Source organism: Primulina tabacum, chromosome 6 (assembly GCF_025594145.1).
Source record: "Primulina tabacum isolate GXHZ01 chromosome 6, ASM2559414v2, whole genome shotgun sequence".
Classification (NCBI taxonomy): domain Eukaryota; kingdom Viridiplantae; phylum Streptophyta; class Magnoliopsida; order Lamiales; family Gesneriaceae; genus Primulina; species Primulina tabacum.
The window spans coordinates 39,604,948-39,624,433 of record NC_134555.1 but is presented as its reverse complement, the minus strand read 5'-3'; the positions used below and the strand labels follow the sequence as shown (position 1 = coordinate 39,624,433).

General features: G+C 33.7%; 1 protein-coding gene across 1 annotated transcript; it reads left to right on the top strand.

The window, feature by feature from the left end:
• Positions 1-10,729: 10,729 nt before the first annotated feature.
• On the top strand, positions 10,730-15,266 carry LOC142549463 (uncharacterized). Its single transcript, XM_075658421.1, has 8 exons — positions 10,730-10,979; positions 12,006-12,130; positions 12,249-12,286; positions 12,704-12,814; positions 12,925-13,004; positions 13,559-13,595; positions 14,362-14,403; positions 14,869-15,266. The coding sequence occupies exons 1-8, from the start codon at positions 10,812-10,814 to the stop codon at positions 14,937-14,939; spliced, it is 672 nt and encodes a 223-aa protein (XP_075514536.1). The 5' UTR covers positions 10,730-10,811; the 3' UTR covers positions 14,940-15,266.
• Positions 15,267-19,486: the final 4,220 nt, after the last annotated feature.

The window sequence follows — 19,486 nt, the reverse complement described above, 5'->3', positions numbered from 1 at the left end:
GTATCCCTTATGTGCCATGACTATTTAAATGTAATCATTAGAAATAGTAGGAGATCAAGACTGAAAGATGGTGGGCCCGATGAACAAGTTGAAGACATGTAAAATATTGGAAGCTCTTGTAATAGTTGCATTTGCTTCCCTGCATTCACCTAAGTTTTGGACCTGGATCCATGTATGGCTCACATGGATTTAATAGTGTTGGCGATTGATCATCCTTATTTACTGTTGAATGTCATATTATGATATATGCGATATATAGTAGTATGCATGTATGTATATTATTAAATAATATAGTTGCATGAATCTGGCAAACATACAAACATGACACACGATTTTTAAATTAAAATGATGAGAAAATTTTAAAATTAAAATCCCTCATTTTGAATATGATTCAAATTTTATATCAAATCGAAAAAGTAAAAATTAAATGAGTTTAATTTTTCCTTGCCTTCCATCAACAGTGATTGCATGTTGATCGCTACCCGCGGACAGTGTCTGTCTCATATTATTGGGGAGGCCTGGACGCCGAAAAGCTGTGACTTCCACCGGACATATGGTGTGAATTGAGTGGAACTCCCATGACTTCGGCTCATATTATTGGGGGAACTCATGGCGACCGTCTACTACAATTCAATATTGATGGGTCGGTTTGACACGCGAAAATAAACGGCGTCAGATTATTGGGTCCTTATTAAACGTGAGGCAAAACACGCGGAGGTTGCACATGGATGCAATTGAATTCTACCTTTTAAAAATTATAATTGGCTGATATTATTCGAGATTATAATTGGTTAATTGGACTCTACGTGCTCAATAAGGAAATACGATTTCCCTTTTTCATCAGAGGGTGGTGAAAATGTCAAAATAGTGGGAGGAAATTTATAAAATAAAAATCCATATTTTATATTTTAAAATTATTTTAAAATAATCAGCAACCATTATTCTATTTCCATATCAGTATATTTTCGATTTTCGTCACGTAATCCATTTTTGTTATTAACAAGCTAATCGAATTTAATTTTCAAGACTGGTTGGAAAAATTGTTCTAAATTCGGAGAAAATGACATACACACTAATATCAGTCTTGTTGACCTGACAATGCATGCAAGATGGTGGGACCATAGTGTGCAAGCTAAAGTGTAATGTGCTCGCTTTTATGTCAAATGAACTGTAGGGACAGTTTGAGGAAATGTCGAACGTTGCTGACATTCGAATAAACATGCAAGATTTGCATGGTACATGAAACTCGTACAGTGATGCACACCATTTTAAAAGCTCATGACTACATGCATGCAAGATGGGGCTCTGGCCCATTAGCGTGATGTACATATAATTGGGCTTATTGAGAATGTGGTGTGCCTGGAATATGTGATTCCTAACGAGTTAATTGATGACATCAATTTGTTGTCTTTCTCTTCCTCATTTGACGGGGTTATGGTGAACTTCAATTTGAATAAGATAGATGATAGCCTTGAAAAGCTAGTCAATACGCTTATAACTTATGATATCACCATAAAACAGGGAATTGTTTTTTTTCTAATGAGTCTCTCGTCAGATGCAGAATGGCCCACAAGGTAAGGGAAAGAAATGTTCTGCCCCTCACAAGAAAAACAAACTCAATAAGAGGCAAACTCTGAAGGACACTTAAAAGGCCTACAAATCCCGATAAGTTAGAACATATTTATTTCACTGCAAGAAGTCCGGACATAAGAAATTATATGTGCCAGAAATGTTCTAGAAATGATAAGTGAATGTACAAGTAAACATGATTTCAACAACAAACAAAAGAAAGTTAGATGACCCAAATCCCACACAAATATGACACGCTAGACTATGTCATATTTCCCAAAGAAGGATGCACAAACTAGAGGGAGAAGGCATGTTTGACTTGTCAGACATAAATTCTCTACCTACTTGTAAATCCTGTGTAAAAGGAAAAATGACAAAGACTCTATTCAATGAAAACGTGGAACGTGTGCATGGTCTACTGGATATGATCCACACAGACGTTTGTGACCTGCTAAGTGTTAGTACAAAATATGGGCAATCCTACTTCATTACCTTTACTAATGATCATTTGAGGTATGGGTACGTTTATTTGATAAAACACAAATCTGAAGTAGAAAAAAGTTCAGAAATTCAGATCTGAAGTAGAAAACCAGCTAAAAAGAAGTATTAAGGCACTTCGATCTGATCGAGGTGGAGAATACTTGAGTGCTGAAATTTTGGGTTATCTAAAAGAGAATGTGATTCTCTCATAGTGGACTCTACCAGCAACACCACAATTGAATGGTGTTTCTGAACGTCGAAATCGAACATTGATGGACATAGTTCGATCCATGATGTGATTCACTGAATTGCCTATATCGTTTTGGGGATTTACGCTTGAAACTGCGGCAATGTTGTTGAATAATGTCCATACTAAAGCGGTGGATAAAGCACCATATGAGATATGGATGGGAAAAACTCCCAAATATTCTTACATGAGAATATGGGTATGTACTGTTCATGTGAAGCAACCAGTGGGAGATAAATTGGATAGTAGATCCACTTTGTGCTACTTTGTAGGATATCCAAAGAATTCTGTTGGATATTATTTCTATCATCCCAATGAAGCAAAAGTGTTTGTTTCAAGAAATGCCACCTTTTTGGAAAAAGAATTTCTATTAGATAGAAAAGGCAGGATGATAGAACTTGAAGAAATTCAAGATATTCCCTTAAGTATAGAAGTTGAACCCATTTCCCAAGAACTAGTAGTTGAAGTACAAGCTCCTAGAAGGTCTGATAGGGTTATTAGACCACCTGCAAGATATACGCTTCTTCATGAACAAAGCCGTGGTGAGCATTGTGTTAGATGTAATCCAATTAATTTCAAAGAAGCAATATCTGATACTGATTCAACCAAATGGCTTGAAGCCATGCAGTCTGAAATGGACTCTATGTATTCAAACTAAGTCTAGACATTGGTGGATCCACCTGAGGGAATCGTTCTCATAGGATGCAAATGGATCTACAAAAGAAAGCTTTTAGTAGATTGGAAGGTATTGACCTTCAAAGTAAGACTGATTGCAAAAGGTTATACTCAAAGACAAGGAGTTGACTATGAGAAAACTTTTTCACCAGTTGCTATGTTTAAGTCCATTAGAATACTACTAGCCATAGCAGCATGGTATGACTATGTGATATGACAAATTGGTGTAAAGACTACATTCCTCAATGGAGATATCAAAAGAAAATTTATATGTCTCAACCTGAGGGATACACATCAGTAGGAAGTGAGCATAATGTATGCAAACTTCAGATATCAATATATGGCCTCAAGCAGGCATCAAGGAGATGGAACCTCATATTTGATAGCACTATCAAAGAGTTTGGTTTTGCTAAGAATCCTGAGGAACCGTGCGTGTACAAGAAAGTTAGTGGGAGTTCAGTGACATTCCTGGTACTTTATGTTGATGATATCCTGCTCATTGGGAATGATGTAGGATTATTGCAATCAAATAAAGTATGATTAGCAAGTAAATTCTCCATGAAAGACATGAGTGAAGCATCCTATATATTGGGAATACAAATCTATAGAGATAGATCAAAGAGGATGCTAGGACTCACCCAAGCCACTTATATCGATACTATTTTGAAACGATTCTCTATGGAAAAGTCCAAGAGAGGATACTTACCAATATGTCATGGTATTACTCTATCTAAAGCTATATGTCCCAAAAATGATGAAGAGATAGAGATGATGACACGTATTTCATATGCGTCAGCTATTGGTAGTATCATGTATGGTATGATATCGACACGTCCTGATGTTGCTTACGCTCTGAGAGTTACAAGCAGATATCAGGCGAACCCTAGTCCAATGCATTGGAAGGCTGTGAAAGATATTCTTAAGTACTTGAGAAGGACTAAGTACTTGTTCATGGTCTATAGGGATGGAGAATTGAAATTAGAAGGCTACACTGATTCTAGCTTCTAATGTGACGTAGATGATTCGAAATCGATCTCTGGTTTTGTATTCATGCTTAATGGTGCGGTTGTCTCTTGGAAAAGTTCCAAGCAAGACACCGTTGCGGATTCCACCACTGAAGCTGAATACATTGCTGCATCTGCTGCAGCCAAAGAGGCAGTTTGGATGAGGAATTTTGTCCAAGAGTTGGGCGTTATTCCCAATGGAGTTGATCCAGTCCCGTTGTACTGGGACAACACTGGTGCTGTTGCGCAAGCAAAGGAACCTAGGTCTCATCAGCGATCCAAACATGTACTGAGGAAGTTCCACATCATACGGGAGATAGTGGGAAGATGAGACATATAAGTCGAAAGAGTCCCCTCTGCAGGTAATGTTGCTGATTCACTTACAAAGCCCTTGCCAGGACCATTGTTTGAAAAGCATCGCGAAGCAATGGGATTAAAGTTTATGGGTAGTTGGCTTTAGGGCAAGTGGGAGATCGTTAGAGTAGATGCCCTGTAAGCCAACTGTTGGCATAAACAATCTTTATTTTAATATAATTTACTTTTTAATGGTTTCGTTTTACTTTATCTGTATACTCATGCAATCAGCATAGATAAAGTCCTTGATTATGCTTTAATACAAATGAATCGTAATTCGATGTTGAAACTCATTTGTAAACACTGCATATTCTAAATTTGTTCCTAGTCGATTCAGCCGCCTAAATAAGGATAAAGGTCGCTTGAGCTCGAGACTAGCATCTGTGATGTTGTGTACTGCGTTTTTTGGTAAGGACATAAAGATGTCCAAACATACAGATGGGTAGTCATATGATGATTATACCGAACAACCTTCCCTCGAACTTTCCAAGTGGTTATCATTCATCAAGAGGATAAGTCTGTGGTTATGATTGTACAACATTAGTCCTTACGACCCGGGACAACACTGAGGCTCTATATGCTAGGGTCGTGCTTTGACTCGTTTACCGGCTCCAGGAGAGTCATCAGGTGACGAGGTTGGGTACAGTTGCGACACATATAGGAGCCAGTGCATTGTAGTCGGGGATTCACCGCTCACCTACGGGTGTGGATATCCTATGTAATCTGATGAAATAATAGTGCATGGAATCTCTGGCCAGAGTACGAGATGTACGTTGGAGAAGGAGTTCTCCAAATAGTACACGCGATGCCACTATTATAGTTATCACATAGTTATCGAATTAATATGCAACCCTCGATGAACCAATGATTGTAGATTCGATCGGGATATATGAGATGAAGGACCGTACTGTACGTTAATCATAATCGACTGGTTCTTGCAGGCACTATCAGTGATACCTAGGGGATCATGGGGCGATGCTACTAGACGCTCTTACCATGATCCGATGGGTGTAATCAGAAATGAGTTCTGACATTCTTGATCAAGGAGTTGATTAAAAGAATGGGGTTAACTAGGGTAAGCCCGAATAAAGGATTATGTCCTGAATCACAAAGAGTTGTGAACCCACGGCTAGCTGTATCCCTGAACCATTGAGGGTCACACAAGCACTGGTTTACTTGTTCCCGATGAGATAATAAATTCAATGAATTGAATTTATAAGAAATGAGTTTGATATGATCAATTGATATGCTTATAAATAAAGTTTATAAAAGCTTATAGAAATTTTGAGAACATGACTGTTAAGATAGTTAAAGGGAGTGCACCAGCCATATTTAGACATTGGTGATCTCGAAATTAAAGTGTGCATCATAATAACAAATAAGTTGAAATTGTCACATCGATGATGTTGGATCGTCGAACGGGATTATGACGAGATTAATGTAATGGGAGCATGAGTCATGGGCTTATAAGAGTATAAGCCCATTATGCAAATTTATTAAAGTTCAAATGGGCTTTAATAATCAAATTATATTTTAATTGAGTTAAAATATAACCCATTAAGTTCTTATAAAATATGGTATTGATTTATGTAATATGAAAATATTCATGATACCATATATATATATATATATATATATATATATATATATATATCGAGATTTGGTCTAATATATGCATGCAATTAGAATCCATAGTTAACTTAATTAATTTAATTAATTAAGTAAAGAATGGATTGGAAAATATAATAATGATTTTTTTATTATTATAATGCATGATTGGGTGGAAACAAGATATGCAATTTTGAAAAAGGCATCATTCGAGACTTTTTGCAGGTTTTCTTTGAAAAGAAAATTTTTAGCTCTCGATTTTTCTTTCTTGTTACAAGAGATTTTCGGCTCTTCCAGGAACGAGAATTGAAGCTCTCGAAAAATTCTCTCCCATATTCTCTCAAAATTCGGCCACTCCAAGTTCGAGGGTTGTGCTGGGTTTTAGTGTTTTATCTCTATGAAAAAATTTTCTATACTTTTTAGTGCAAGTTAGAAGAGGAACAAATATTCCAGTCGTGGACCTGATTCGGAGATCGAAGAAAGTTCGTAGGGATTTACAACAAGAGCTACGTCTGCTAATACCGGTGTAGTTGGAGCCAAGTGACAATTTCACAAAAGGTATAAATTTTAACACCCTAATGAATGTTTATATTCATATTAAAACCATACGAGTGCTCAAACAAATATTTTGATTGTCAAAATAAAATAAAAATTTTAAAACTTCCGTTGCGTTTTGGGCACGAGATAACCGAGATCCAACACCTATATATACCAAATTCCTTCTGCCAGTTTGAGGTTCATAGACGAATAAATGGACTAAAGGCTGAACCCCAAAAAGCATAGAAAATTCGCTTTCAAATTTAATTATTTAAATTGTATGGCGGAAGTGTTGGGGAAGATAAACGATATGTAAAATCCTAGCTAGCAACAAAAATTCAGGAGGAATTCACTTAAAATTGTGTGAGCTTTTATGTAATTGGAACATATTTTTCCTATCAAATCTCTTATTATTTGAGTTTCTGTCACATTACATATTATTTTTCTTCAAAACAAAGGGATTATATAGGAGGAATTTTGGAAAAATAATTTGGTGTATAAAATGCGAGGATTTTAATATTGGTGCATGTATGAATACACATTAATGCTATCTACTAGATAAACAATATTCATAATATTACCAGCATTGGGATGATCTGGGCGTAATTTTTGGTTCACGAGATAATTAAAGTTTAGTTTTGGAGTAATGACTCTAATTTTTTTTTTGAGTACGTATCTTATGAGACGGTATCACGAATCTTTATCTGTGACCCAAATAAGAGATCGTCTCTTAGCATAAAAAGTAAATATTCACAATAAAAAATATACTCTTATCATAAAAAGTAAATTTTTTATGGATGACCCAAATAAGATATCTGTTTCACAAAATACGACCCGTGAGACCGTCTCACACAAATTTTTGCTTTTTTTCTTTTTGGGGAGGAAGTGATGATATGACACCCTAAATCACTGACATGACACCAAAAAATACTAACTTACTTGCAAAACACGGTCAGTTTGACCAAAATAGTTAAAATTAAAATTCGTTGCATCAATATTATTAAAATTTGACAAGTTAATGAACTAGAATAAAAAAGTAATTAAGTTAGTAGATTAAAAAAAATATTTTCCTAAAATTAAAATATGATTGTGATGCACTCTCCCTTCTCAATTCCAAAAGTTTCTCAAAAACAATCATGCATGCATGCTCTCTTTCTGCCCTTTCTTCATCCGTATCAAGAAATCGCATGCTGCCACCTTCTCCAATTTATCTTGTAACAAAAGCATAACGTGATTACAACAAGTGAACCTGTGTAAACCTCACTAAGTGAACTAGTGGGCTACTTTTGTGGGTGGGCAAAAGTCAAAACGTGGGATCGATCGATCGATCGCGTGAGGAATCCAGCAAACTTCCATTTCATCCCTTAGCTGCTTTAACTTCATCCACAAATTCTTCCTTTGCTTCACATTTACTCACCCTTTCCCCAATGATAACGAAGCAACGTGCCTTCTAATTTATCTACTTTTATGTTTTTAAAACATTTGAATTTTCACCTAACCAACTAAACCTAAATCCTGATATCTACACCTATAAATAGCTGCTGATAGCTCATATTTTAAGTACGTACTCTCACAAAAACTCCAATCTAGCTAGTATCCAAGAAACTAGTGTCAAGAATCTTGTTTTATCCGTTCTAAGGATTTCAGGCTCAATTTTCACGTATGACAAACATAAACTCTTACTTTGTTTTTGCTTTCCTGATATTTTCAGCATTGGCAAGGGTTTCTGAAAGCCGAGTGGCGAGAAAGAACCTGAACCTGAACTTAGGTGGCTTGGGCGGGATAGGATTGGGCTTGGGTACGGGGATTGGAATTGGCTCAGGAGGTGGAGGAAGTGGCTCAGGAGCTGGGGCCGGTTCTGGATCAGGGTCGGGCGCTAGCTCGAGCTCTAGTAGTTCTAGCTCGAGTTCGAGTTCGAGTTCAAGTTCTGGTGGTAGTGGTGGTGCAGAGTCGGAAGCTGGATCTTCTGCTGGATCAAGAGCTGGATCAAGTTCAGGAGGCCACAGTGGAGGCGGAGGAGGAGGAGGAGGAGGAGGAGGATCAGGTGGTGGGTCTGGGTCGGGATATGGCGAAGGGTCTGGCAGGGGGAAGTGGTCATGGAGGGGGAAATGGAAAATGAGTGCATGCATGCATGTTATGTGTTTGCAGTGCATGTAATAAGTTTCTAAAACGAAAAAGGAGAATGCATCTATCTAACGTACGAATTATAAGTGTTTGTTTGGTTGTCAATTTGTCTTACAAAGTTTTAAATATAAGTTCGGATTCTTGTATGTTATTAGAGAATTAGCTTTCGATCGACGTCATTGAGATAATATAAAATAAAATATATGTAAGCAATATCATTTTAATATTCGAACAAAATTCGTTATTTCGATAATTAATTAATATTTAAAAAGGCTACATGCTTTTGACATGGATTATGAATTTACGGATATGTAACTAATCGAATAAAATATATATGCATAATAAGATACTTTTACAAATTTTTTAAAAAATAAATTATAAAGGCATGCACTTCGTATATATATGAACAATATATATACTTGCATCGATCGATGTTCATACACAATAAGTTAGGCCCAGCCAATTTCCATTTTATTTAACTCATTTGATAGAAGAAGGATAACACATTGCTCAAAAATTCAGAAAGAAGCTCGTCCCCTGCCTTGCACTTGACGCCTTTTCTCCTCTTTCTGCTGCACTATGATTTCGGCCACTGGCGGCACGACGCGACTGAAGCAGAAAGAGGAGAAAAAGACGCCGGGTGCAAGGCAGGAGATGAGCTTCTTTCTGAATTTTTGCACGATATGTTATCATTCTTTCTGTCAAATGAGTTAAATAAAATGGAAATGGGTTGTGTCTAACTTATTGGGCCTCACAATATATTTATACAACTAACATATTATTATCATAGTCTTTGTTTGCATTATATACTACTTTGTATTGTTGTAATATCTAATTAGGTTAATAGAAGAACTCTTGGCCTATCTTTTTATTCATCTATATACAATAATTGTCTCTAAAGATCAATACCAAACACAATGGATTATTCATTATCTAGAAAGAGATATTGGTCTAATAGAAGAGACATTTTTTTGGGTGAAATCTAAATTAACTTATAATAATTTTTAAAAGTATTCCCATTATTTTTATATAACTTACTAGAATTAATTACTATATATAGTTTACTAATTTTTTCAATCATTCAAGTAAACATAGCATGTATTTAGGACTGGAGAGGGGCAACATGATTAAGTCATTCCATTTTTCAGGTTATAATTTGTGGAACATATATAATCGCGTCATTTATTATAACTATTTGTATCATGATATTCTAAAAAGGCAGATTAAGTGATTGATTTAAAAGATATTTGTCTGAACTTATTTAAAAAATTTATATCTTATAGATTATTTTAGAAATTTATAAATCTTATTTTTGAACCCGAAAATGAGCATTACATGATAGAGTAAGTCTCTTGTGAGACTGTATCACGATCTTTGTTGTGAGAGTGAGACTGATCAACCCTACCGATATTTACAATAAAAAGTAATACTCTTAGCATAAAAAGTAATACTTTTTTCATGGATGACCCAAATAAGATATCTGTCTCACAAAATATGACCCCTAAGACCGTCTCACATAAGTTTTTATCGGAAATATATAATGGAACAAGAGAAAAACTCTAAAATATGATGCTTGTGTTCTCTTTATTGGGGAAAATGCCAATAAAAATTGTTTAATTTATTAACCAATTTATCTTATTTTTCATTTTTAAAAAATCTCAAAATTCATGTTAATATTATCGAGTAATCCGAATTTGCACACCGAAATATGATGATGTGTCCTCGTGATAATGTCAATCCATTATTTTATGGGTATAACTAAGAATTCAGATTACTCGACAATTATCTAACATTTTTAAGCTAGTAGAAAACTATCTCTAATATTTTTAAATGAAAGTTATTAAATATAAAATAAAACTTTAAATCATTTATAATAATTCATCTAACAATTTATAAATAGTTCTTATATCAATATATCTTAATAGTTCTCTCGTGAGAAGATCTCATGAATCTTTATCCGTGAAAAAAGTCAACCCTACTGATATTCATAATAAAAAGTAATACTCTTATGGCACAAAAAATAATATTTTTGCATGGATGACCCAAATAAAATATATGTTTCACAAAATACGATCCATGAGATCATCTCATATAAGTTTTTGTCATATATTTTTTACTCGGATAAAAAATAATAAATTTCAAGGGAAAAGAAAAGCAGCTGAATAAGGAAATTAATCCCCGTCGAGTGATTGAAAGTGAGAACAGGGGAAGATATGAGCCGGGTGATAACCAAATGTATTGCATCTGCCTCTCTTTTTCGCTGCGCTCAGCTTCGTTTCTCACGGTTTCGAGCCACCTCTTCAAAAATGGCATCTGAATCTTCATCCTCGCTCTCTCCTTCCTCCGCCATTGATTTTCTCTCTCTTTGCCACCGTCTCAAGGTATGTTTTTTGTTCGTGTTTGTTGGATTTAATGAATTCCCAGAAGCTGTTTGTTCGCTCCTATTCTGTTTTCTATTGACTAGCATGATAATGGGCTGGCAGTAGTTTTACCTGTTGGCACTGGCTGAAGACTATTAAATAATTGATGGAGATATTAGCGTGAAATTTGTTTCTTCTTTTTTCCTGAGCCCTGCTTGATTGCCGCGCCTGTTGATGGGCAATTCGAGGGGGCAACGAGGGGTTGATTTTAGTTAATTGTTTTTGGGGTCGACTGTTTTGTTGATCGACTGAACTGGGCAATGGCATACTCGTTGCTGAGATAGCTGAAAGATTCAAGTCTAGTTGAATATATTGCAATTTCTTCAGTATCTTTTGTTTCGTGATATGTGAGTATGTGACATGATGGATTTTGGCTTGTTGTCATCACACACTGTATCCCGAAGAAGTTTTGTTTTTATGTCTTCTTTCATTTCTCCTGGTATGCTCTTGATTGACTCCTGCTTTGATACTAAAATCTAGTTGTTGCATGGTACAGAGTCAAAGCTGATCTTTTTACGCTAATCAGTTAAAATAAAGTAGATTGAAGGTGATATGTATCTGTGAAATGATTTTATGGTGAAAGTTCTCTGCCTGAAACAGAAATCATGGAGCAAAGTTCACAATGTGTTTTTGCTGTAATTCATCAATACTTCTAGATGCTGGAAATTATCTTCATACAACCATAAGTTTGTTTTATCTTTTGATGAAAAAGTTGAAATGCTTTAAACAATTTTTGGTGTGGTGATATTGAATTTTGATAGATGTTGAGTTCTATTGACTTGTACTGTGTCTTGAGGTGCAATACATGTGTTTCTACTGATGTACTGATTTAACATTTTTTATTGATTTTAATTTGGCATGATAATTTGATTCTGTCTGCAGTTCATACATGACTTGACCACTGTGCAAGTTTTTATATTTATATTATAGTGTTTACACAGTACTCTATTAATCTGCTAATTATATTGACCTTGGCAAACTTACTAGACGACAAAGAGAGCAGGATGGGTACGGAAAGATGTTCAAAAACCTGAATCAATAGCTGATCACATGTATCGGATGGGATTAATGGCTCTTATTGCTCCTGATCTTCCCGGCGTCAACCGTGAGAAGTTGGTGTTTTGTTGTCCATTACTTCAACTATTACCTCAGTTTTATATAATTTCAGTAGAAAAATCGAAAAAATTAATATGTTGTTTGATTATTGTCGCTGTTTGATTCTGAATTCAGGTGCATAAAAATGGCGATCGTTCATGACATTGCTGAAGGTGGGGATAGACATATTTAGTTCTTTTGTGAGGCTCTTCTTCGTGAGTACTTTTTGCATGGAAAAAAGAAAGAAGTTTGCCGCAACTTCTTTTATGATTAACAGCTTGCAAACCTTCACTAAACAATATTCTTACTGATTTATTTTAGGATCAGATTAGACCATATACTCTGACGAGTCAAAATGAAAAGGAAAAAGGAAAGAAATCAAAATTAAGGAAAAATTCTATCAATCCTGTTCTTTGTCTTTCTCGATAAACTTCTTGAATTTTATGTGGTGCATATGTGTTATCTTTAATGAGTGTTTTTCCATCCAGATACAGTAATGAAATATGTGAATGCGTGTTTAGTCATTTAATGTGGGCATGATGATTCTGCTAACTAGCATCTCAATCTTCTTGTTTAATTCCTCTGAATAGCTATTGTTGGTGATATCACTCCTGCTGATGGGATCCCAAAGCTTGAAAAGAGTCGAAGGGAGCAAGAAGCGCTAGAGAGTATGTGTGAACTACTCGGTGGAGGTCCAAGAGGTATTATGTTTCTTTTATCTCCACTAATTCAGCTTCTTGAACTGATTTTATGTAAAGTGATGTATCATGAATTTTACCAATAGTGGGCCTGATAGCTGATATTGCCACAGCTAAAGAGATTGGTGATTTGTGGATGGAGTACGAAGAGAATTCTTCATTGGAAGCTAAGGTTGTCAAGGACTTTGATAAGGTAATCAAAATTTGTGTAGTTATTTCCTTATTGCATGAAGTTCCCACTTCTGAGAAGTTTGTTACCGGTAGTAGTTGCATATGGTGCTGATGATGTGAAATAATCATATTCTACATGGTTGGAAACTAAATAGTCATGGGGATCACCAATCTAATTTTAGCAAATAGAAGTTCATTCAAGTTGATTGTGTGTTATGGAATGATTTGATGTTTATTTTCAAATATCTAGTATTCTTTATTTTTCCAATTTGATAAACCTATAAATTAGGTGCCTTATTTTGATTACTTGCCAGACCTGTACTTGTGAGTTTTATTTAAAGTCTCTCTTTTTCTCACTTTATTTCACATTTAATTTATTTTCCATCTCCCTCCTCTACCCAGCATTTTCTATCTGCTTTCTCATTCTCTTCCTTCTCCTACATCAGTCAGTGTAATTAGCTAAAGAGGTATTGATCATATGGCTGTAGTTATTATTTCACATTTGCTAGGTGATTGCATTTTATCTACTAATTTTTTTGCTTTTTTAATGATTAGAAAATTGATCTCCATTTTCAGGTGGAAATGATACTTCAAGCTTTGGAATATGAAAAAGGTTGGTTAACAACAGCCATCTAATCACAAGTATTTGATTGAAGATTTATGTTATAATATAGCTCAAAGAAATGATATGTTGTCTGTTAAGAACTGTAAAACTTAAGAATTCTGAAACGCCTTGAGATGTTGATTGCTGCTATCTTGGATGCAGTAAATAATCTGTTATTATTTACCATTTCACTGGGTGTACTACTGGACTTTCTGTTAGTATATTCTTTTCCTATTACTCTGTATGTTTGGTACTGTGACAACAGTGGGCTTTTTAGAGCGTCCTTTTTATGGGTCACTCTATTTTACAGCCACTGCTAGATCAATTGTCTTTCTTCAACTCTGGGGGATATGTCTAATGAACTATAATTTTCTTCAAGCTGCACCTACGCTTTTGGAAAATCATTTTTAATTAGCAATGTGAAGAAGCGATAACCATTTAATCAGCATCATTGCTTGGGGTTCTAGCGCTCCTATTTATTGTTTATCACTTGCCATAACCAAAAAAAGGTATGAAGCAAAGACGTTCTTGTGGGGAGAAATGTAAAAAGAAAAGGGAAAAAAACTTCTCCCTCTGCTACGGGGCATCTGCAGACTATCATAGTTAGATTACTTCCTCCTTGTATACTAGGCGGAATGGAATTCAATCTGTATCCAAAGGACTGTCTGATGTTAGGAGGATTGTACTTCATTATTGAACTGCCTTGAATGCTTCGTATGCTAACACGTGTTGTTATTTCTTCAACTCATATACTTCAATTGTGTTGTGTGTGCAGAGCAAGGGAAAGATTTGGAAGAATTTTTCGAGTCTACTGCAGGTATGCTGTATTGACCATCAACTCAGACAAGTGTTTACTGTCGCTTGCATATAACATATAGTAATTTGTTAAAAAATCAACCACCTTATTTCTGATCACATTCAGACTTTATTCCTGAGACGGCTTTGCCATCGTTCACCGACTTTAGAATGGATTTCCCTGTTATTACTGTTGTGTTGCCGCATATGGGATAATATTTAATCTAGAAAATGAAAATTTATACTTCAATTCAAGTTCATCTACTTCAACTAATAGTGTCTGTACGCACTGTTTGTAAAATTCGGGCAACGCATACCGGTAAAGAATGATTCGAAGCTTCAAGTATTTTCAGATCTTCATCCATATGCATCTCTTTTAACCCTTTGTATATATTTGAATGATTTTTCATTTCAGTTGCATGTACATAATTGATAATACCTCAACTCCACTGAAATCCCTTTCTCAACTCTACCAATCTTTCTGCAGGCAAGTTCCAAACTGACTTAGGCAAAGCTTGGGCGTTGGAGGTGGCGTCAAGGAGAAGAAAGCAAAACTAACATTTTAACCCAAAATATTACAAGATTCCTTTGCTTCCGGACCCTAACCTGTTGTTATTTTCGCGAGGGGCGAAAGTATCATTTTATCACATCTGCTTCATATTCGATTTAGACTCGAAAAGTAGAACTCGGTTTTTAGAATTACTTGCACTTTGTTACTCATGCACACACACATCAGGGGATACATGTATGGAGTTAACTAGTATTTTGACGTTCTGTTGCTGATCTAAACATGTTAAGTTACCCAATGGTCAAAGGTTCCTTGTGAAACCCATTTTATATATTGATCTCATCGGCTATCTATTAAAAAATATTTTTACGTGTTTCTGTACATTTTTTTGGTAACTTTATAGACTAATAAAAAATAAAATAAGTATTTATTCGTTAGATATGCATGTTGCGGAGTATCCGCACTGGTCCGGTTACACAAGCCTGCCGGCCACTTAGTTTATTATAAAATTGTATTTTTGTAAATTTTGAAAATAATAATTATTATTTAATTTAAAAAACCTAATAGTATTGATAAAAAACGATAATAAATCATATGAATATTTAATAATAATAATTAATAATTTTAAAATTAACAATAATTGTAATAAATAATTAATATTATCAAAAATAACCAGCGTTGCTGATTTAATTTGAAAATTAATATCAAATCAAACTAAAATTGAATATTTTGTTTTGCATTCAAATTAACCAAATTATTTGGGGGAAAAAGTTTTATTTACAAAATATAATAAAACTGCATACAAATAATGAAGTTTTTTAAGAAAATCTGTTTAATAAGTTTAACTGATTTTTTAATGAAATCACCGAAACCAAAATGATAAACCGATTTGATCTATTTTTTTGAACATTAAAACCCGGGTTTCTATTTTACCAAACCGAAATTTTGAATTTAATTGGTTCATTGATTATTTTTGGATTATTTGTTTTTTTTAACTTTTATTAATTTTTTAAGTTTTTATTGTTATCATCAAATGGTCAAACGTCTAATTCAGTTTTGTTTTGTTTGTGTAAGAGCTGTTAATCATGAAATTTATTTATTGTATGTATCAGAAATTAGTGTTGTGATATGGTATTGTTAACACGAGCACACAACATGCAACGAAAATTAAATATTGACACACAATTATAACTCGAATAAATAGATATCATATTTAAATTATGCACAAGTACGAATATTTGTGCAATGCCTCATAGCAAAAATTCACTAGAAAAATATGTAATCGTTTACACCAAAATAATACTAGTGAGAATAACAAACCAAATTTCTTAACACTCCAAAGAATTAAAATACATCAAAATAAACTAAAATCAAAACTAGATGCATAAATCGAAGTTGCTCAAAAACAATAGATGAACATTCTTCGATTAACATTCTGCGTCAGTATTGTTCTTCACGTGTCTTCAACACCAATCAGCAACACGACATAAACGTGAGTCGATCACTCAAATTCTTCAGCACAAAAATTATCTCCAACTCTGAACATCGCCTATGTTCAAAGAAAAACTCCCGCAGCTGCGTAAAGATCCTCTCTAAGTCGTCGTGTTCTTCTCTCAATATTCCACATATAGATCTTCATATCTTGACCTAATTATGTTTTATAAGAACAAAATCCTACAAACATGGACACAAGAGTTTATTATAAATAAGACTCTATTCAAATCTAAGATATTATATCATATAGATAAATACCAAAAACAAATCAAGGGATAAATACCAAGATTAGATTATGTCAACCAAGTCTAGGAATAAATCTTATTATTAGATCAAGTCAAATTAGTCTTGAAATACAAAACTCTTATTTTTCAAATTGAATAAAGAACAAAAATTAATTAAAAATAAAATATTTCTTTCAGTTTGTTTTAATAAAAGAGGTTCTAAGAAGAAAAAAAAGTATAAAATTATTAAATGTTATGTATAAACTTTGGTTTAACTGATATTTTATAAAATAATTGAAATCAAACCGAAATAATTGATTTAAACTAATTTTTTTAAAATCATATTTTTTAATCAATCAAACCACAATTTTGAATTAAATCGGTTATGTCGTTCACGTCGATTTAACAATAATTTTGTTGGACCCTAATTTGGATAATATTACTATTTATTATTAATAAGATTCTAATGAACTATCGGTTTTATTTTAAATAATGTTTCTTTTAGATTTTCATCTATATCCAAATTATTAATTTTGTTTTTAGCCCAACATTGATTAGCATAATGTCTTGACTTTTTACATTTTCTACAAATTATTAATTTATTTTTATATTTTTTTTTTCTTTCCGTAAATTACGTTTTCTTTCTAAAATTTTTTTCATCTTTTTCTTTAATTTTCTTCTTACTTTTATTAGGTAAGTCCATACCAAATTGATCACAAAATTTACCTAATTGTTTTTTCTCAAGTAAATTCTGTTTTTTAATTTGATTATTTAATTTTAATTTTTTATTTAAACAATATAAAAATAAATATATTAAAAGAAATTTTGTAATAAATTTCAGGGGTGTGGTAAGCCTAATTTTCTATTTCAAAGGGCCGAGATCGGAATCCCGGGCCCATTTGCGGGCCACTTAAAAAACTAACTTTAAATAAATTTTAATTTAAAATATTAGCCTTTTAGAATTTAAAGTTTAATAAATAACACCCACTTAAAAAAAATAATTAATTAATTTAGAAAAAAGCGTACAAAACAGGGGAGAAATGAAATCAAGGGCCACTTAAAAAACTAACCTTAATATTTTAAATTTTAATTTAAAATATTAGTCTTTTAGAATTCAAAATTTGATAAATAACACCCACTTAAAAAAAATAATTAATTAATTTAGAAAAAAGCGTACAAAACAGGGGAGAAATGAAATCAATCGGTTATTCTTCTTGTTCTCTCCATTTCTCATCCTTCTCACAACGATTTCTTTTCTTCATCATTCACTCATTGGTCTTCTATTCAATTTTTTTCTTCCTCTACATTAAACAAGAGAATATTGTAGTCATTTGTTTTCCTAAAAAAAGTTTCAATCTCTCTCAACATTGTCAAAGATTTTAAATTAGATGTAAGTTTCTAATGCCATCTCAATTTTTTTATCGATTTACTGGTTTTTATTACAATGTATATATTGTAAATATAATTTTTCATATATTTCATTCTTAATTGTTCGGTCGCCCAAACATTATGGGTTCAGTCGCCTAATTCTGTTTTCAGTCGCTCAATTTTGTTTTCATTCGTCCACTTTGATATGTTATGTCATCTGATTATATGTTAAATCATTTAATTTTCATGACATCTTTATTGCTTATTTTGTATAGGAATGACGATCATCCAGATTTTGATTAATTCTAATGGAGAGTGGAAGAACGATGAACAAGGAACTTATACATGGTTATCCGAATCTAAAGAATGGACAGCTATTTCCTTTGATGGTAGTAATTTGACCATAGAATGTGTCATGAATGAAATATACGAGACACTTGGTCTGGCTAAATCAGATGTTGAATTGACATTGAGTTATTTACCAGAAGTAGATTCTTGCAAACCATGCCCAATCTATATACGAAATTCACGATCCTTGGGAACATATCTATCATTTGGTAATTCACGTACTAGACCTGTTTTGCATGTGGAAGTAATTGAGATTTGTGATATTGGAGTTGATAGAGAAAAAGTTAATGACAGTGATGTGCATTTTGGAGATGTGGAGGGTAATGCTGTGAATTATAATATTAATGTAGAAGATAGAAAAAGAAAATGTGATTTTGATGTAAATGTAGAATGTGGAAGAAAGGAAATTGATTTGGATATGGATGCTTTTAATCAAGGTCTTCGTGATGAATATTTTGTTTGTACTTTTATCCAAGATGGTTTTGAATTGACTGCAGCAACAAAAGAAGTTGTCGTTGAAGAAGATAATGCCAATAAAAACTTGAACCAAAATGATGTCTTCGATCTACCAAGAACACAAAGTCCACATGTTGATTTCTATCATTCTGATTTAGTGGAAGCGAATACACAAAATTTGTTGGCGATTAACGATGGTGATGGTGCATTTTCATTCACTGATGGATCGAATTTATTAGTTGGTCAAAAGTTCAACAGTAAAAATGAACTTAAGAAAGAATTGACTAAGATTTCTTTGAATGCTTCATTTGAAATGAATGTTGAAAGGTTGACAAAGACACTTTATGTGGTGGGATGCATTACAGAAAAATGCTGTTGGAGAGTGCGAGCAACACGAAAGACTCAGTTTGAAATTCGAATTTATTGTAAAATACACACATGTGACCTTTCTGACAGAAGACGAAGGCACCGACAAGCAAGTTCTATTGTAGTTGCAGATGTATTGCTAGAAAATTTTAGAGGGCAACAAATCACCCCCGTGCCAAAAACAATAATGACGATGATGCAAAATAAAGGGCTTGGTGTTAGCTACTACAAAGCTTGGAAGGGCAAGCAACTTGCTCTTAATCATTTGAGGGGAGATCCAGAAGAGAGTTACAGAACTTTGCCAGCTTATTTATTTGTTGTTAAGCAAGTGAACAAAGATA